Raw genomic sequence first — 21,698 nt, 5'->3', positions numbered from 1 at the left:
TTTTTTATTTTATTTTTCTGTGGTGGAATCATAAAACCATTACAATCAGTATTAATTTTGCTAATTATGTTCTTCTCCGTTTTGCATTATGTCACATCATCTGTTATTCTGTTGTTGTCTATTGTGCACTTTCATCTCTCTCTCTCTTTCAGGCTCTCCTCACTGTTCCCCCATCCACCTCCTCATCCAATGTACTCTTTGCATACCAGTGCCTTATATATGTAATAACAATTAATAAATTTGAATAAAATAATGATCTGCTTGTGTTACTGGAGGTTTATGGTACAAACTTACTACTAACACAGTAAGTTATTTCGTAGCCAATTTTGATATATTTCTTTTGTCATTGGATGGACCATTTTACGTCATTCTGTTAAGTGTATTGTAGTGGTTCACTTGTACAATCCCAACTAATTGTGTTTTTTTTTTTTTTTTTACAGAGGAGTTACCAAGGGATTTGTCCAGCCATACATTTTAGCCCGGAGTAAAGTTGTTCTGACAACGTATGAAACTTTGAGGCGTGAACTTGTCTATGTGGAAATGAATAATGACTCAGCCAGGTAGATATTATTCATCAGTATTTATTTGCAACACATGTTCATCATTCTCATATTGGTGTAGAGGAATTAAACATATATATTTATAAGCTGCTCAAAAGGTCTCTCTCTTTCACGCTTGCTAAAACAAAGAATATATCAGGAGTCAACAAGATTTAAACCTGACGCTCTACTTTATTTTAAGTATTCTGTGAGTTATGTCACATTATAATGTGAATGCCTATTCCTGGCCTGCTGATCATGAAGTCCTCTATATATTGGTCAAACCTTTTTCTGGTATCTCAGTACTGAGGACTAAAATAAATATACAAATGGAAACTCATCAGTGGAAATGGAAGGGTTAGAGGTAGCAGCTCACTATTTAATTGAGGCATCAAATGACCATAGGTGCATAGATAAGACTAAAAATGCCAAGCTTTTGAACCTGACTGATACAGAATATGAGTACATGTACACCTGCACAGCTAATTTGTCTCAACCAGCATATATTGTCCAGCTCAACTGGTGTGAGGGATTGACTCGGGTGGAAAAAGAGGCAGGAATGATGGAAGGGAAGGGCGGCTGACAGCTGGGAGGGAGAAGCAGCAAACACATGGGGAAAAAGTATTGCAGCAGTGAGCACACTCTCGTGTCAGGAGGAGGAGGAGTCGTGCATGACACACAGTGGCCTGAAGGAGAGGACCAGAAGGGAAAAGTGGAACAGAGGAAGTAGGAGTCTGCAGAGAGTAGGGCACAACTATTTAATGAACAAAGTGTTGGAAGGGATATGCGAGAAGGGGAGAGGGGCAGAGGTGGCTGTGAGGAGGATTGCAAGACTGAAGTACGTGTTGTAAGGACAGTCCCTGTCTGTGTAATACAGGGAAGCCAGTGTCAGCAGCAAGAATCCAGGTGGCAGGGGTCATGAAGCAGCCACCGAAGTTGATCATGCTGCTCAGCAGCATGTTCAGCCACTGGAGACATGGCTATGCTTGTGATCAAAGCTGTGCAGTAGTTATGACAGAGTGGATGTGGCATTACTCCTTTCGCAGGTGGCCCATTCTCTGATAGCATAGGATAGGATATCCTTGTGAGGGGACAGGAGTAGGATGTGCCAGGTGGATAGACAGGACAAGTTTTGCACCTGCATCTTGCGTGGGGTTGTGACCCATTTGGTGAGGGGTCAGTGGTAGCTGTGACATAAGGATGGACTGGAATATTGTGTCAACGGTGTATGCAAAGAATACTTTTTCAGAAGAGGTGAAAATGGTTGTGGATACATTGTTCCTTATTTCAGACACAATGGTAAATAATTGGAGCAGTGGTAAAGAATGCAGTTAAGTTGTCTCAGTAATATTTTATAACAAGGAGGATGCTTCTTTGCAAGGATGGTCAGAGAGTTAGGGACACATGCAGATACAACACGGGAGACCTGTTTGTGAACTAAGTTCGGGGGTAATACCTGTATGTGAAGACAACAGTATCGCTTTCAGCACACTGAATATGGGATTGCTTATTACTACAAATGCACAATTTGTGAGTAGCCAGATTATACAAAAGAGATTTCTTGTGTGAAAGAGATGGCAGCTTTAAAATTTAAAAGACTTGTTTGGTATGGAGATAGACATTACTGAGCAGTCACAGAGGTGTACAGGAATGTGGTATGGTGAGGAGCTCTAGGTGAAGCAAGTGGGAGAGGACATGTTGAGAATTCTGAGAAATGATGGTAGAGTGCCTCTGCCACAGCTGCCGATCACGAAGGTGTTGTTGACAAATGTGAACTGGCCTAGGGGTTTGGGGTACTGGTATCCTCTAGATGCCCATAAACAGGTTAGCACAGGAGGGTCCCATGTTGGTACCCATAGCTGTGCTGCTATTTCTTTTTATATCTTTCCCACAAAAGAGAAAAAATTGAGGGTAAGGATGCAGATCCGGAGTCATATTGCGAATGAGGTCATTAAGCCATTAGGAGATCTAGCATTTGACATCCATGAGGCAGTGTGCATGGGGGATGCCTGTGTTTACAGAAGTGAACCAATGGTGACAATTAAAGATTCAGGTGCCAGAAGAGTGGAGATGGTTGGGAGATAGTGAAGGCTTCAGATGTCCATATGAAAGAGGAACATCACCACAAAGCTTACCAACTACTTCAGTTTCATTCATGTACCCACTGACTATGCAGTTCCTGAACTCAGTAGCTCGGTACAGGCTTTTGTTGAAGTTTCGAGAACATACCTTCACCGAGGAGTCAAGCAGTGTATTGCTCCCTGCTACGTATATCTCACAAAGAGACCATGAGGATAAAATCAGAGAGATTAGAGCCCACACAGAGGCATACTGACAATCTTTCTTTCCACGAACAATACGAGACTGGAATAGAAGGGAGAACCTGTAAGAGGTACTCAAGGTACCCTCCGCCACACACCATCAGGTGGCCTGCGGAGTATGGATGTAGATGTAGATGTAGAGTGATTACCTTTACTCCTTCCATCATCTTAAGTAAATTTTTACTATTAATACGTAGTGAATTTATGCTCTAGACTTTTCCAAAGTTCATTACGTCCAAGTTACATTATACCATAAATTTGAATTCCCTCACAAATTAAAGCTGTCTGCCAGACCAGGCCAGAAAAGAAACTATAAACATACTGTTTGTGTGCAATGCTTTTATACACAGGTGAGCACTTGCAACAAAATAGTACATGTTCTCCCTGCAGAGAGGAATGTTCGTTGTGTAAACAGCCTTCACAAAAATAAGACGCATTAACTATTAAAATCCCGTGAATTTGTCACTCATCTGGCACCTCTAACCTCTGGTTTTAATCCTATCTTACCTTCATTTTAACACATTTTTCATAGTTAAATTGTTCCACTTGTGTTTTTTGATTTTTAAATTATTACTTTTATTTTCATTACAGTCTCATCATTTTCTCTACACTAATTTATTATACTACTTTCAGTAACAGTTGTGTTACTGCCTGCCATGTAACCACTTCTTGCCACCTAACCTCTACTATTTTTCTTTTTGTATTATCATATCCATCTAGAACTGTTCAGTATTTATCTGATTTTTGTTCCTTTGTACATTTTATATATAGTGTATTATTAATAAGGCATTTTTTAGGACACTGAAATACCTTTTACTATAGAGTAAAATAAAATTCCAGTGAAATATAAATTTTATTTGTGTTGACTTACTTACTTAATCCTTGGCGCTACAGCCCATGTAGGGCCGTGGCCTCTCTGATGATCACAGCCCAATCCTGACGATTTTCTGCTCATTTCCTCCATCTCTTGACTCAATATTTCTCAAATCATTTTCCACATCCTGCAGCCATCATTTCTGGGGGCTCCTTTTGCCACCTGGATTTCCTGTGTAAACCTTTTTGACAACTCAATCGTCCGAAATTAATTCTACATGGCCCAGCCATCTCAATCTGTTACACTAAATTTCAGTCACCAAGTCAGGATTTCTATACAGTTCTTCCAGTTCCTTGTTTCTCCTTATCCTCCATTGCCCCGCCTCATACATGGCTCCAAAAATCTTTCTTAATATTTTCCTCTCCCGTCTTCTCAAGAGTTCTTCTTCTGCTACAATCATTGTTCATGTTTCTGAGCCATACATTACCACAGTTCTTATGACTGTTTGATAGACCGTCACCTTCGATTTTCTATTCAGGCTATGTGACTGAAGGGTCTTGATCAGGGCCCAGTAAGCTCTATTTCCTGCAGCAATTCTAAATTTTATTTCTTCTCGTTATCCTCCATAACCAGTACTCCCAGGTATTGGTACTTCTCACATGTCTCATAATTGCCTCTGTTCAACTTAATATATATTTCTCTTTATTTATGTTTACTCAAGTAAAACTGTAGCTTGGATTACTGAATTACAGAATTATTTTAAATGGCTGTTAAATTGACATTGAAAAATATTATAAATATAAAAATAACTGGAAAGGTTATGATATTAATTTAGAGGAAAAATCCATGTGAAATTGAATATCATAATACGTTATTTAGAAATGAAGTTCTCTTTAATAAGTTGAATCTTATGGCTTACTAATTTTGTGTGTGTGTGTGTGTGTGTGTGTGTGTGTGTGTGCAAATGGAAATTGCACTGGAAAAGTTCCAAATTCTATTATGCCTTTTTGGAGAGAGGTGGTAAATTGCAGTTCTCATTTCCTACAAGCAAATTGTGGAGCAATGACGGAATGCCATAATTACTTCGGGATGAGATTTTTATTGATACTACTTAGTTAAGAGAGGACTGTAAACTTCCATGTAACCTATATTTGACTGCAAAGTATTATTCATAGTCTGTTAATTCTGATGTACTAAAAAATTAAAGTAGTAGACATTTTGTGACACAGATGATGATAAAAGATATGCTGCTGAAATAAGTAGTTTTTCAAGTGTGTGGTTTCCAAATTGAGACACGTAGTTCAAATCTTTGCCAAGTTCACAGCCAAGCCTGTTATCACCAACTGGCCTTATGATTCCTAACAAATCATTGATTCTTTTGTAATTTTTATCTGAAATGCTTGTTTTATGACTACTGAGCAAACAACAGACCTACAAGAAAAAGTAGAAAATTGTTAGGTTTTGGATACATCAGTGCCTTCACTATTTTCCTGTCCCCTTATACATAATATGCAAACATTTCATTCTGGAATTCCCCATTACTGCATGTTTTTTAAATGTTTAATACAACGGTTGGAACTTCAATGTGGCAACTATTTATTTACAGCTCATACAAAATAGATACGGGTTTCAAAGTTTCACTGACCTTCAAAGTAGTCACCAGCATTGCGTACAACCCATTGCCAGCAATGTGGAAGTCGTAGGATACTCTTAGCAGTGCCAGTTGTGTTGACAGTTTGAGCAGCGCGGTCTATTGCCCAACGAATTTGTAGCAGTTCTGAAGTGAATGCTGTGAAGTGTTTCCTTCGGTTTAGAAATAGAGTTGAATTTATAAGGGCTTAAGTCAAGGGAGTGCAGTAGGTGGTATAGCACTTAGCAACCCCATCAATCAGACAAATCAGTAACAGCTTGCACTGTATGTGTTTGAGCATTGTTCTGCAAAATGATGGTCAGGTCCTGCAGAAAGTGTCATCACTTTTGTCTCTGTGCTGTCCATTTTTGGAACACAACCTACGATCAGTTTAAGAGACAGAAGTGATGACACTTTCTGCAGGACCTGGCCATCATTTTGCAGGACAATGATCAAGCACATACAGTGCAAGCTGTTACCGATTTGTTTGACTGATGGGGCTGCTAAATGCTATACCACCTACTGCATTCCCCTGACTTAAACCCTCATGTTCAACTCGATTTCTAAACTGAAGGAAACACTTCACGGCATTCGCTTCAGAACTGCTACAAATTCGTCGGGCAGTAGACTGCGCCACTCAAACTGTCAACACAACTGGCACTGCTAAGAGTATCCTACGACTTCCACATCGCTGGCAATGACTTGTACACAATGCTGGTGACTACTGTGAAGGTCAGTTAAACTTTGAAACTCGTATCTATTTTGTAAGAGCTGTAAATAAGTAGTTGACACTATTAAAATTCCAACCCTTGTACACACACTACATAAATTATTCAGGACCATGTGATAAGATCTATAGTAACATGATTTTGAAAAGTTATTGCATTGTGGGCATACCACCAAATTTTTACATTTACAACTACATAAAATCTCTGCAAGCACTTTGAATTGCATGACAGCGTAATTGACACAGTGCCAGGTGTTAGGTTTTCTTTGTGTTCCATTTGTGTAAGGAGTATGCAAAGACTGACTGCTGTGCATGCTGTAATTAGTTTAATCTTGTCTTTGTGATTTGTATGGGAGGGATACAAAGAAGGATCAAGAATTTCTCTAAAGTCTTCGTTTAATGGTGGGTCCCAAATCTTCCTAAGTATGCTTTTGTGGTACAGTTGGCATATATCTTCAAGGACCTACTAATACAGATTTTTCAAAATTTCTGTAACACTCTCCTGTGAGTCAAACAAACCTTTGACCTATTTGAGCCACCACTATTTGTATACATTAAATGTTCTCTGTTAGATACATTTCGTATGGAACTCAACATTTTAGCAGTATTCTTAGATGGAATGTAAAAGTGTTTTGTAAGTAATCTCCTTTGTAGACTGGCTAAATTTTTCTAGTACCCTGCCAATGAACCGAAGTCTGCCACGTACCTTACCTATGTGACAGTTCCATTGTGTATCCCTATAAATCGTTACACTCAGGCATTCGTACAAGTTGACTGATTCCTGTTGTGACTCGATGTTGTGCTCATAGCATATACCCTTTCTGACTAATTTAGCAGTAAAGGGATCAACTCAGTGAATAATAAAAGTGCCAAGTCATCAACAAACAAATAGAATGAAAGCTTTGATAGCTTTTAGATGAATCCCAAGGTGAGCTAGAGTACACCCACATAGGTGCAGTGTGGTAGCCTAGGCTGGGGTTAGAGGTTGAGTTAGGTAGTGTAGACAGAGGGAGAGAAGAGGCAGGAAGAAATAGGAAGGATTAGGGAAGGGTAGCTGATGGTTCTGAGAGAGGTAGCAGGTGCGAGGACAGCGGTGTGAGAGGGAGGGGTTGTTGCAAGGATAACTTCCGTCTACGTTGTTCAGGAAAGCTGGTGCAGGGGGGGGGGGGGGGGAGGAATCCAGATGGCACAGGTTGTGAAACAACCACTGAACTCGAGCATGTCATGCTCAGCATCATGTTCTGCCACTGGGTGATAAACACTGCTGTCAGTCATTCATTCTGGAGAACAGTTCATTGGTGGTCATGCCCTTATAAAATACTGTGCAGAAATTGCAGCAGAGCTGGTGCATTACATAGCTGCTTTTACAGGTGGCAGTACCCCTGATAGGGTAGGATAAAACTGTGGCAGGACAAGAATAGAATGTGCAGGATGGGTGAATTGCGTAGGTCTTGTAACTAAGCCTCCAACAGCGGTACAGTCCCTGTGGCAAGGAGTTAGAAGTGGGCATAGCATAGAGACAGACCAGGATGTTGCACAGATTGGATGGGCAGCAGACTACCATTTTAGGAGTGTCAGGGAGGATCATGATGAGGATGTCTGTCATTTCTGGTCACAATGCACTGACAAGGTTTCCCTTGACCAGTATGCTGAAAGTCTCACTGAGGCCCCGACAGATGAACACTGTCACGAAACCTAGTCTACAAACAGGTTTCCCACACTGTATCATCCCATCATCCCCAAGAACCAGCTTCAAAGGAGCACAACCTTTATCAGCCACTACCATCCCAGACTGGAGCAAGTGAACCGTGTCCTTCGCCAGGTCTCTGATGAGGGACGTCCAATCCACAGTCTTTCCCATCCGTCCTAAAGCCATATTCTGCCACCCCTATGTGACCCTTTGGACCATACCTATTTGACTCCCACACCCAGCCTCTTGCCACGGGGCTCGTATCCTTGTGGAAGACACAGATGCGAGATCTACCCGATTTACCCACCTGGCACATTCCATTCTAGTCCTGTCGTAATCTTGTCCTATCCCACCAGAGACAGGGCCACCTGTGGAAGCAGCTATATCATGCACCAGCTTTTCTGCAATTTCTGAACAGTATATCTTCAGCCAATGGATTTGTCCTCCATTTCTGGCATGGACTGGAGTGAAGCTCATGACTGGGAGTCATATGTACTTATCACTGGTCACTACCAATGTAGTTTTCCCCCTGCAACAATCATCCACTGCAGTATTGGAATCAAAAATCTGTTTGCCTTCGGGCTTTCTTCTTTCTTATTAAAACTATTACCATGTTTGTGAAATTCTGTGGTTTCCCTGAATAAGCGACCATGATTGCTCTTCTCCATAGTGACAGATTCTGTGTCTGTGAATTTTATTACGTGGTTGGTCTCACACTGAGAATGTTCTGCCACAACCAATTTGTCCATGTGTGCCGACATGGAATGCTGCAGATGTTGATGGGTCATACAGTCAGTCTAGCCTAGACTTTTCCACATGTACGTAGGTGTGGTATATTCCTGACATTGTGAGTGGGTCCCTTTTGTGCTCTGCCGATCTGACATTCTTTGACCTTCTCAGTCTATTTGTAGACAGTCTTCAGGTGTCTGTGCATTCAGTTTGTCACTCTGGAAATGTATGGCAGAAAGAATGTACTTGACATTTCTTCTTCCAGCATGTCACTTCATACATTGTTATGTTTGTGGCACTTCTTATGCATCTAGTGGGGTACCCATTGCTTGGGTGACAATTTGAAAGTTTGTGCAGGAGTGTGTTGGTTTTGGTACATGTTGTGGTCCATGTTCTCACCATTCCTTTTAACAAGCACATTTAGAGAAGGTAGCTGTTTATCCTTTTTTTACATCCGCATTGAGTTTAATGTTGGCATGGAGATTGTTAAGGCGTCTTAGGATGTCAGAGAGCTATTCCTCACCATGGCTGCACACAAAGGTGTCATTGACATGCTTGTACCACACCTTCTGTTTACAAGGTTCCATGTCCAGCACCTGTCTTTGAAAATGTTTATGTAAGTGCCACTCAGTGGCTCTCTGGATCATATCAGTTCCATTTTCCCAAGTGACATGACAAAGCTGTTTTGAGCATGTCTTACCACTAGTTCCTTTATGTGGATCAGCTGGTAGGAGTTAGATGTGTAGTCCAGTTAGCCAAGCAGTTTCCAATTTCTTCACGGAGAGTTTAGAAAGACAGTCACTTCCTGCCATACATTCACAGGATGACAAACTGACTCGGCCATATATTGAGCTATCGTGGCACAAAGATCGTTTACATACTGGTCTTTAAGAAAACTGGTCTTTAAGCTCAAAAAGTATCTCGATATCAGCAGAGTATAAAAAGTCCCTCTAGCAGTGTCAGGACTATATCCGCATATTGTGTATGTGAGGAAAAGTCTCGGTCAGAATGATTGGACAAGCCATCAGTACCAACGTAATTGAATATAAGCAACATTATCGGCTGGGACACATGGACAAATTTTCTGTGGCAGAATACACACTGTGCGAGACTGACCGTATAATAAAATGTGCAGACATGAAAGTTCTCACTGTGGAGAAGAGTTCCCGTGCCCACTTATTCAAAAAGGCCATTGAATTTCAAAAATATAGTAATAGTTTTAATAACAAAGAAGAGAGCCTCAATGTATATGTACACTAGATTCCAACACTGCAGCAAACAACCATTACAGGTAACAATGGGAGAACTGTAGCAGTAATGACCGGGGATAAGCACTAAGACATTGATGTGTTGGGGTACATATAATCACAGATCATGGGCTCGATTCCAGTCCTCCAGTTGCAATGGAGGATGAACCTTTGACAAGGCCAACCACTCATACTGGTAAAGTATCATAAAAACTATAAAACAAATATCAGTTGTAGGTTCAGAGAGAAAAGGTTACAGGCAATACAACATTCATGAGGGTCTGGACGTGAACTTTGATTCCACTGACAGCTTTTGTATATGACCAGAATTTCTTTGAGTTTTGAAAGAAATCTTTCGATAAGCTTTTGCTGTGGTAGTCACTGAAGACTTTACTCATTGCCCCCTTGACAGCCATACACATTTAATTAGGCATTTCTTAAACTGTTCTGTTAGGGGTATCTGTAATGAGTGCTTGGTCTGCTGTTCTTCTAAACATGAGCTGTAGTTCTTCCACATGCTACTACCCAGAGCCAATGTTACCATGTTCCTCATTGAAATATGCCAGTACTGCCCCTTATCCAGTTCACCATACATATGGATCTTCCTACATGTTTTAGCTGCGTATTGTACTTTGGTAATCATTGCTTCTATAACTGCCTCATAGTCATTAAAGCCAGTTTCCGTATGTACGTCATCAGACAGGTGACGTCTATTTGTCCCATTAGGGATAATGTATCGTATTGGCACAAATAAATTGATAGCACTTCAGTGAAAATACATTAATGAGTAGAAAATTATGGTGTTCCACAAAATTGCTCAAAGATACAAAAATTAACAAATCCTTAAAACTATTCATTTGTGGTAATTTTTAGACACTGTGGACTTTTTGCAGATTGCGGCATGCCAAGCGGTTTTATGCTCCGCCATCTCCTCTCACATGCATTGAATGGTGGAGAATATGTTTGGATGAAGCCCAGATGGTGGAATCTCACTCGAGTAAGACTGCAGAAACAGCACGCCATCTTTTGGCCGTTCATCGATGGGCAATAACGGGAACCCCTATACAGAAGTCAGTGCAAGGCAAGTATTTGGCTGTTTGTTTGTGAAATTCGGTCTGAAGTTAGTGTACTTTCTACAAGACAATTACCCAGTTTCCTTTTCAGTTAGAGTACTGCTCTCATTCTTAGCTTTCTGTGTTTTTTTATAGCCTGTCTGTGCTTTATTTTTGAAAGAAAAATTTTCATACTCCATGCCATTATAAAGTTAGATCAAATTCAATCGTATCATAAACTGCCACAGAATGTAGATTGCTAGTTAGGAAAGATGTTGTTTGAGTCTAGCAGCATAAATTCAGCACAGTGTGCTGAAAGTTTTGTGTGAAAGTCAGAAAAACAGGCATGTGTACTCTTAAAATATTGCATCAGACCTAAGCAAAGGAAAGTTTGTCCTCTTCTATGTGCCTTCAGAGATGGACAACATTTTGGACACTCCTTCTCAATTAAAAGGTCATTAACTTATAGTAAAGTTATACAAAAGCATAAAATACCCAGTTGGAATACCAATTGCAATATCTTTTTTTAATTAAGTAAATTGAAGGTTGGAGGGTGGGGGGGGGGGGGGGGGGGGGTAGAGAAACTGATGATATGCGGAATCAGCAGCGGCATGTGAAAATTTGTGACAGATCACAATTCAAACACAGGATCACCTGCTTACTAGGGATTTGCATTAACCACCCAGACACAGTTGTAATGTAATTATACAGACTATCTCGTCACACTCACCAGCTGACTCACATTCCCACCTAGAGTCACCTATCCATAGTCCCCATCCATGTCCTCCATGCTAACTAATTTTAGAAGCCCACAGGAGGTTGAATATAAATGTGCATCTGCATTGAAGGTTGTGGATCCATTGCTCATTGAGGTGAATCAGTTATATAAATGCATGGTGTCTGTTCTTTCAGACATGTCCAAAAGAACATACTTCATGCATTCATATAAGCTTTCTTTATTACTTTTTGTTCACACACAATTAATTTTGAGCTACAGTCTTATTATCAAATGTCTTACCTAACAATGAGACATAGAGGAATGTGCTTATAACAGTCTATCACTGCATGTAGGGTGGCGTTTTCACATAAACAAAAGTTCAAACGTGGCTGTATGTTTCAATGATTGACATCTATGGGCACCATTCTACAAAATAGATTTTTGAACATACAATGTTAAGTGTTTTCCCTTCTATGCCCTATGCACATGCATAATCTACAGCTATACTATGCAAACCACCAAGAAGTATATGGTAGAGGATACATCTCATTTATCATGACTTATTAAAGGTTCTACCTATTTCATTCACATACGAATACAGAAAACTGATTGCTTTGATGCCACTGCGCATGCTGTGAAGAGTCTAGCCTCGTCTTCGCACTTCATGCAGGAGTAATATGTAGAGGTTTGAAGTATGTCCCTAGATTCATCACTTACAGCTGGTTCTTGAAGCTTTGTTGGCAGGCTTTGGTAGAATAATTGGCATCTGATTTGTCCTTGTTAATGGGTTCTGTGACTGTGGAGTGAATTACTTGGTGAAATAACAGCAACCATCCACTCCCTATATCCCCACAGGGGGATCGCCTGTCTTTGGTGGGTTTGTGCCTGGCTACCATAGGGCTCCAGCCTTTGCAACATCTTTTCTCTTATGTGCTGCGTATCTATCCTCTTGCTATTCTTTTTCCTCACCTTTGGAGAACATGCCTGGGATGTTTTTGGAAATGTGTTCTGCATTTTCAGTAGCCGATATCGGAACAGTCTCTCCACTGTTTTTCATTCCTTTTTTCTTTCTTCGTTCCCATTCTCTTGTCCTTCCTCCACTTCAGCATTTGAGGTTCCTCATTTTCTTCCTCACCGAGCGAGGTGGTGCGGTGTTTAGCACACTGGACTCACGTTCGGGAGAATGAAGGTTCATACCTGCATCTAGCCGTCCTGATTTAGGTTTTCCATGAATTCCCTAAATTGCTCCAGGCAAATTCCTGGATGGTTCCTTTGAAAGGGCATGGCCAGCTTCCATCCCCATCCTCCCCTAATCTGACAGGACTGATGATTTCGCCATTTGGTTCCCTCCGCCAAATCAACCAACCAACCTCTTCTTCTTCTTCTTCTTCTTCTTCCTCCTCCTCCTCCTCCCTGTGCAGCCCTGAAGGTCGGCCCACACATCTGATGCATAAGAGGTGACTGTTTAACATGTAATTACCAGCCCCAGGTCGACAGGTAGAATTTGCACGTACCGCTTGATGCAGGCCAGGCCCGAGGAGGGGTGATTGCCTGAGCTGCTACTTTCACGGATTGCCAAACGGTCCCTCTGTCAGATGTTTTGGAGGTGTGAACAATCCTGCTACCTTCACGGATTGCCAAACGGTCCCTCTGTCAGATGTTTTGGAGGTGTGAACAATCACCTAAGGCAGATGCACCCTCCTCTTAGGGGATGACAACCCCCCCCCTCCCCCACCCTTGAAAGGAGCATGCCATCAGAGATACTGGCAATCATGGGAGATTTTCTCACAATGAGCCAATCATCTTCACAGTCAGCAGCTACGAAAGATAAATGGAATTAGGCTAACAATTCAAAGACTCTCCCAGCAGCACCACAGTTCCTCATGGTTTCACCTACTGAAGACGGATAGTTTTCACTACAGTAAATTCATGTATCATTCAGAAAGGTGTTGATGCAGTTGCTAGCCCTGTGAAGTCCTGCTCATGTTTATGGAATGGCACTTTGCTTTTGGAGACTACTTCTGATTCTCAAGCACAACAATTGCTTGCAGCTTCACTCCTCCTTGACTATCATGTTCTATTGAGGCCTATAAACCACTAAATTCTTCCTGTGGTGTTATTTACGCTAGGCTGCTTGATGGTCTGACCAAGGCAGAAATCCAAACATACCTCCATAGTCAGGATGTCTTTGCAATCCATTGGGTGATGAGTAAGGTAGATACATCCTTAGTACCCACATGCAATCTTTTTCTCACGTTTGATAGAGGATGCTTCCGTCAAAGATCAAAGCAGACTATGAAGTTATCAGTCAGACCCTACATTCCGAACCCGATGCACTGCTACAAATGTCATCATTATAACCACACTCAGATGTCCTGTTGACACAGCCAAATGAATAACCTGTTGTGGGGGTGCTCATGAGGGTGATTGTCTGCCTCCTTCTCTCCATTTTATCAATTGCAATGGCAACCATGCCCAGGAGATCCAGGTGGAGGAAAAAGTGTCTTACCTGGTCGCTCGCAGGTTGTTGGCTAATCGGAAACCCTGCTTTCTGCCGTCCAGCACTTACAGTAGTGTTATTGCTACATCTCGCTCCATGAAGGACATGGCCACGCAGACATGAGACTTCAAATTCAGCACTGCTGTTGTAAAATCACCCAGTGTCATGGTAGCATCTCTGTCTCCTCCTCCAGGTATGCAACAGGCCACCAGACTTTTGCCTCATGGAGCGAAAGTCACCTGCTACACAACAGGCAGGTCCTTTCCAGCCAGAAGGAGACTTTTTATGTCGCTCCAGCCAACAAACATCTGAGTCTTCCTCTGCCAACATGAAAGGCTCCAGGTAATCAAACAAAGGCAAGCAGTCTTCTCCGTCACTGACATGGTGATCCTCTTTGACGATGTTGCCACATGATATTCTCACCCGGCCAACCTCCGTATCACCAGTGCACATCACCAACCATTTTTCTGCTCTGGACTCAGGAGATCGACAGAGGAAGAATACCGATGCCTCTGTTGATCTCATGGAGCATGATTCAACAGTCTCTGCACCCAGTAGCAATGAGTCTTTGAAGGCTGGCACTCGGCAACTGCTGGGGTGTCACTGCTTTATTTTTTCTCACCTTCCCTATCCAAGTCAAGACTCACCTCCAAAGGAACATTACTGGTCTTAGATCCCACAAAGAGAACTTATGGTTGCTCTTGGAATCGTAGTGTCTGCTTGTTCTCAGCCTGCAGGAAACAAAATTTTATCTTCATGACCACTTTGAACTCTCTCGTGGAGGAGTCATGCTGCTCATCCGGGATGACATCCATAGTCAGACCATCTCACTGATTATCTGGGTTCAAGCTGTTGCAGTCCACATTTTCCTTCCTTGCTTCACCCACTGTTTACATCTCTCCATCATTAGGGCAGAGTTCCTCCAGCTTATTGGGCAACTCCCTCGCCCCTTTTCGCTGCTCGGTGACTTTAATGTACACAATCCCCTTTGGGGTTCTCTCAGAAGCTGTTCGAGAGGGGGCGCCCTCTTGGCTGACCTTCTCAATCACTTTTACCTCATTTGCCTTAACACGGGAGCACTCATATTCCTTTCAGACTCCACGCACACCTATTCCCAGTTGGGTATCTCCTTCTGCACTGCCCAACTTGCCTGTCATCTTGAGTGGTCCATTCTTCCTGGCATGTACTCGAACGGCCCTTATTTTGTGTGCTATCAGTTTGCTGACTCTTACCCCACCTATGTGCACACCGAAATGGCAGCTTTCTAAGGCCGACCGGAGGCTTTACTCCTCCCTGGCAAACTTCGATGAACAACATTTCCCCAGTTGTGATGACAAAGTAGAATATCTTACAAACACTATTCTTTCCACCTCAGAACATTCCATTCCTCACACTTTATCTTAGATGTGCTGTTTCTTGGTCCCTAGGTGGACTAAGGCGTTCCGTGATGCAATTTGCATTCCGAGACATGCTCCTCACATTTTTAGCTGTCGCCCTACAAAGGCAACTGCATTTGTTATAAACAGTTGTGTGCACTGTGTCATCGCGTTCTTAGGGCTAGCAAGAAAACCTAGCTGGATTTCATTTACTAGTTTTTTTAACAGTTCCGCTCCCTCTTTCATCATGTGGGCCAACATCCGACAGCTTTCTGATACCGTCCATCCCCCAATTTCTGGCCTGACCACAGCAGATGATGTCATAGTGGACCCTGTTGCTATCTCCAACACCTTGGGCTGCTTTTTTGCAGAGATTTCGAGCTCCACTCACCATCACCCTCCCTTCCTCTATTGTAAACGAGTAGAGGAGGCTCAGGCAATACCATTCTTTTCTCAGAATTGTGAGTGCTACAATGCTGCCTGTGCTATGAGAGAACTAGGTCATGCTCTAATGCTACCTTTTCTATGAGGGAACTAGATCATGCTCTCACTTCATCCCAACGATGTTCTTATTCAGACTCAGAACCTTTCTCCTGTGGGCAAGAACTTTCTCCTTTATACGTATAATAACATCTGGGCAGAGGGCACGTTTCCCATACACTGGCGTAAAACCACTGTCATACCCATACCCATACCAATACCTAAGCTCGGTAAGGCCAAACATCTTCCTTCTAGTTATCACCCCATTTTCTCATCAGTTGTGTTTGCAAGGTGATGGAACGTATGATTCATGCGCAGCTGGTATGGTAGCACGAGTCCTGCAATTTACTAACCACTTGAATTATGCTCACTATTTTTTATTTACTTAAATTTGGCATACACTCCTGGAAATGGAAAAAAGAACACATTGACACCGGTGTGTCAGACCCACCATACTTGCTCCGGACACTGCGAGAGGGCTGTACAAGCAATGATCACACGCACGGCACAGCGGACACACCAGGAACCGCGGTGTTGGCCGTCGAATGGCGCTAGCTGCGCAGCATTTGTGCACCGCCGCCGTCAGTGTCAGCCAGTTTGCCGTGGCATACGGAGCTCCATCGCAGTCTTTAACACTGGTAGCATGCCGCGACAGCGTGGACGTGAACCGTATGTGCAGTTGACGGACTTTGAGCGAGGGCGTATAGTGGGCATGCGGGAGGCCGGGTGGACGTACCGCCGAATTGCTCAACACGTGGGGCGTGAGGTCTCCACAGTACATCGATGTTGTCGCCAGTGGTCGGCGGGAGGTGCACGTGCCCGTCGACCTGGGACCGCACTGCAGCGACGCACGGATGCACGCCAAGACCGTAGGATCCTACGCAGTGCCGTAAGGGACCGCACCGCCACTTCCCAGCAAATTAGGGACACTGTTGCTCCTGGGGTATCGGCGAGGACCATTCGCAACCGTCTCCATGAAGCTGGGCTACGGTCCCGCACACCGTTAGGCCGTCTTCCGCTCACGCCCCAACATCGTACAGCCCGCCTCCAGTGGTGTCGCGACAGGCGTGAATGGAGGGACGAATGGAGACGTGTCGTCTTCAGCGATGAGAGTCGCTTCTGCCTTGGTGCCAATGATGGTCGTATGCGTGTTTGGCGCCGTGCAGGTGAGCGCCACAATCAGGACTGCATACGACCGAGGCACACAGGGCCAACACCCGGCATCATGGTGTGGGGAGCGATCTCCTACACTGGCCGTACACCACTGGTGATCGTCGAGGGGACACTGAATAGTGCACGGTACATCCAAACCGTCATCGAACCCATCGTTCTACCATTCCTAGACCGGCAGGGGAACTTGCTGTTCCAACAGGACAATGCACGTCCGCATGTATCCCGTGCCACCCAACGTGCTCTAGAAGGTGTAAGTCAACTACCCTGGCCAGCAAGATCTCCGGATCTGTCCCCCATTGAGCATGTTTGGGACTGGATGAAGCGTCGTCTCACGCGGTCTGCACGTCCAGCACGAACGCTGGTCCAACTGAGGCGCCAGGTGGAAATGGCATGGCAAACCTTTCCACAGGACTACATCCAGCATCTCTACGATCATCTCCATGGGAGAATAGCAGCCTGCATTGCTGCGAAAGGTGGATATACACTGTACTAGTGCCGACATTGTGCATGCTCTGTTGCCTGTGTCTATGTGCCTGTGGTTCTGTCAGTGTGATCATGTGATGTATCTGACCCCAGGAATGTGTCAATAAAGTTTCCCCTTCCTGGGACAATGAATTCACGGTGTTCTTATTTCAATTTCCAGGAGTGTATTTCGTGACAGTACCTTTTCCATAAAATGTTTACAAGGCGATATTTGTCTTGGCTTCAGTTGTCTAGTGGAAGTATGATTCCACTATGCAGTTTCGTTGGCTGCAGAAATGACCTGGTCCAATACGTTTGCCTCATTTTTGGTGCTTCAAATACCATTTCTTCAATGTGGTTTCTTCTTAAAGTTTATATAAAACAAGTAGTAACATAATTCATTTTTTCTGTTCACTAACAAATATTTATAATGGCGACTTGCACATTGTTTTACCGTCAACACACACCAAGAGTTAACTGCCGACTGATTACAGTCAAAGACGACTCCAGCATCAAAGACATTTTACACAACACACAAACTTCCACTTGTAATCAGTCTCTTTGATATTCTTCATCACATTTACTAATAGCAATCAATATGCTTTCACTCTCAAAAATATAAGTAAATTAGCATATAATAAGGCAAATTACAATAAAAAAAATTCTGACAAAAATATAAGAAAATATTTACAATTTGGTATCAACAAATCCGGTAGAAAATAACACTTCTCCCAGATCCATTACATCTGGTCCCCAGGGCTTTTGTTGTTATGAACATATACAACAAAATCCCGACCACACTCAGTAATGGACCTGTATTACACAATTAGTACATTAATGATGCAGTCTGATAACCTCTTCCAAATTTGGACTCTTTGAATCTGTGGACTTGTTACTGGCTGTTGTTGCAATGATCCTTCTCCATCAATCTCATACACCAAAAATTCAAGTAAAGAAATTATTTAACATGACAAATATACATGGTATAAAACATACGTGAGAAATATTCTAACATACAGCATACAGATTGAAAGTAATAGTAAGATAAAACTCCTTTGCTAGAATAAGATATCTACAACCACTTCTTTGGTCACACTGTGCCAACTGGCTCTTGAACATATATAGTGTAGTGTTTTTTTATATATATATATTTGCCTTTTATGTATTTTTACTTCTGATGTTCTTTTCGAATCTTTTTTTACTCATGTTTTTTTGTTTTGTATATTTTTTGCTTATGATTTTCTTTTTAAATTTTTTCTTTTTTTTTTCTTTTCTTTCTTTTAGTACAGCTAAAGATACATCAGTATTATCTCTTTTTTTTACAATTATTTATGTACACTTGCCTCTCTACTACAATATTACTACAAGTCACATTCTTGTGAAGAGTACTTTCGCTCCCCACAACATCAGTATAAAGAACAATAAATTGCTCATATATCATGAGGCTTTATCTAAAATTGGTTTTGAAACTTATATCTTTCATTGCATGTCCTCACATGCATGCCTTCACCCACAGGGAAGACTTATCTTCCAAAAATTAGAAAAATTCGGAAATGCTCTCTATGGAGATTTTTTTTTTTTTTTTTTTTTTTTTTGTAAAAAAGTAAAAATAAATCTTTCTCTCAATCTTTGTTACAACAGTGTTTTTTCATCAGTTTCAATTAACGTGTGACTTCAAATTATTAATTTATACATGCAAATACACATACTTGGTTGTACAGGTAGTTTTTGTTCCAGCAAGCATATTCCAGTGGAGGACTTTTGTTTTAGATGATAATAGGTTATTTAAATTTTTGAAATTATGATTTCTGTTTATATAGTTTCAAAGAGACAACATTCCTGAGAACAAATAATTTCCTTGACTTAGGGTATACCAAACGATAAGCATGAGGGTGTGGATTTTCTATGACTTCAAAAGGCCCAATATAGATATCAAAGAATTTTTTAATTTCTAAAGTTAACATTTTTGATTTTTCATGAGATTTGACCAGAACAAGATCCCCAATTTTGAAAGTGGTTAATTTTACCCTATTGTTATGTCTTTTATTCCTCTCTTCCTCTTCTTTCCTCATAGTTTCCCTGACAATATCTTCTCTCTCTTGCATGGTTAAAGGTGTACATTTAGGAAATTCAGTAAGTTCTGATATAAGATTTGGAGGTCTAATATTAAACATAATCTCATACGGTGAAAATCCTGTGGAACTATGTTGTAGGCTATTCATAATATCTTCAAAATTTTGAATGTGCTCAAACCAGGTTGGATGTTTATGGCTACAATAGGTTCTGCAAAGCCTCCCAGTTTCCCTCATATATCTTTCTGCAGGATTGGTGGATGGAGAATAAACAGATATAAGTATATGCTTCAATTTTGATCTTTCAATAAACTTTTTCCAAATTTTAGAGGCGAACTGTGAACCATTATCTGATAATATAGCTTTTGGTTTACCCACCTGTGCGAAATAATCTCTTTCAATTTTTATTATAATTTCATGGCTAGTAGCTTTTTTCACTGATTATAGTTTAATTAATTTTGAAAATACATCTACCATAACAAATATGTAACAGTGACCACCTTTACTCTTTGGTAACATTCCATATAAGTCCACTGCGATAAGATCTAAAGGTTTTTTCCGGAATAATGTTTTGCATCTCTCCACCACGTTTTTGATTGCTCACTTTAACTCTCTGACATTTTTCGCAGGTTGCCAATTCTTTTCTTACCTTCTTTCCAATATTGTAAAAATAAACGTTTTCTTGTATCTTTTGAATGCACTTCAGTATCCCACAATGACCAAAACTTCCATGTATGTAAATGATCAGCTTTTCAGCATCTGCCTCTGGCCAACACAGTTTCCAATTATCAGACTCTACATCTGTTCTCCGAAATAAAATCCCCTTATGTAATTTGTAAAATTTATCAAGTTTCTCATACCCCTTCTTGCCTAAACATTCTTTGATTAATTTCCAACTTTGATCTAAATTTTGATTCTTCCTAATTTTGTTACACATAGCTCTAATTGTTTTCTCATTTTCCACCCCTTTCAGGTATTTAATTTTAAATTGCTTTTCCTCCTCTTTTTCAAAAATCTCCCAATTGCTAACCTTGAAAATGAATCGGCTACTACATTTCCAGAGCCTTTTATGTGCTTGATTTCAAAGTCAACTGTTGCAGAAATATTACCCATCTGGTCAATCTACTGTGGTATAATTTGCACTCTTGTAAGTAACTCAAAGCTTTGTGATCCGAAAATACTATGGTTTTATGTCCAATAAGGTAAATTCTAAATTTTGTAAAAGCTCAATGAATTGCCAAAAGTTCCTTCTCTGTGACTGTATAATTTTTCTCATGCTTGAGCAACATTCTGCTTGCAAATGCTATGGTACAATGCATCTTAACTCCATTCTCTACTCTTTCTTGAAATAACTCTGCTCCAAGCCCATAATTACTGCTATCAGTATTCAAACAAAATGGTAAATTAAAATCAGGTCTGTGCAATAAGTGTTGCTTCCTCAACTCTTGCTTAATTTTATCAAACTCTTCCTGACAACTTTTATCCCAAACCCAAACAGTGGTTTTCTCAAGTACCTGACTTAAACATGGTGCATTCAGACTCTGATCACTTATATGTTTTCGGTAATAACCACATAACCCAAAGAATGACTTTAATTGTTTTTCAGTCTTAGGAATAGGAATTTCTGAAATTGCTTTAATTTTTTCTGGATCTGCCAAAATTCCCTTCTCTGTGACAACATGACCCAAAAATTTTAATTCAGAAACTGCAAATTTACATTTCTCTAATTTCAATGTCATCCCCTCTTTTTTAAGTTTTTTACAAACTGACTTCAAAACCGAAAAATGTTCCTCCCAATTTTGCCCTGTAACCAAAATGTCATCCACATAAATTATCAGTTTAGATGCAAGTTCTTGCCCCAGTACATGATCCAAAGCTCTTATAAATTCGGAAACAGAAGAATTTAACCCAAATGGCACAACACAATATTGGTAACTCTTACCATTGTACAAGAAAGCAGTATATTCTCTAGAATTAACCGAAAGTGGTACCTGATGAAAACCCGAGGTTAGATCCAAACTTGACATATATTTTATATCTGTAAATTTATAGAGTAACTCATCAATATTTTCGGGATGGTCTGTCTGTCTGAACAAAATTTTGTTTAAGTGTCTAGAGTCCAAAACCAATCTTACTCCACCATCTTTTTTCGAAACTACTACTAGAGG

At 41.2% G+C, this 21,698-nt stretch overlaps 1 protein-coding gene across 1 annotated transcript in view; it reads left to right on the top strand.

Annotated features, from left to right (window-relative positions):
* The window catches only part of LOC126198865 (E3 ubiquitin-protein ligase SHPRH), a 259,483-nt gene that overhangs the window by 107,096 nt on the left and 130,689 nt on the right, over nt 1-21,698 (top strand). Inside the window, exons 7-8 of the mRNA XM_049935462.1 lie at nt 441-560; nt 10,591-10,778. Coding sequence (XP_049791419.1) covers nt 441-560; nt 10,591-10,778 — 308 coding nt within the window. The remainder of the gene's footprint in view (nt 1-440; nt 561-10,590; nt 10,779-21,698) is intronic.

Source organism: Schistocerca nitens, chromosome 8 (assembly GCF_023898315.1).
Source record: "Schistocerca nitens isolate TAMUIC-IGC-003100 chromosome 8, iqSchNite1.1, whole genome shotgun sequence".
NCBI lineage: Eukaryota > Metazoa > Arthropoda > Insecta > Orthoptera > Acrididae > Schistocerca > Schistocerca nitens.
Note: the sequence above shows the minus strand (reverse complement) of the source record. Positions and strands in the feature narration are given on the sequence as shown.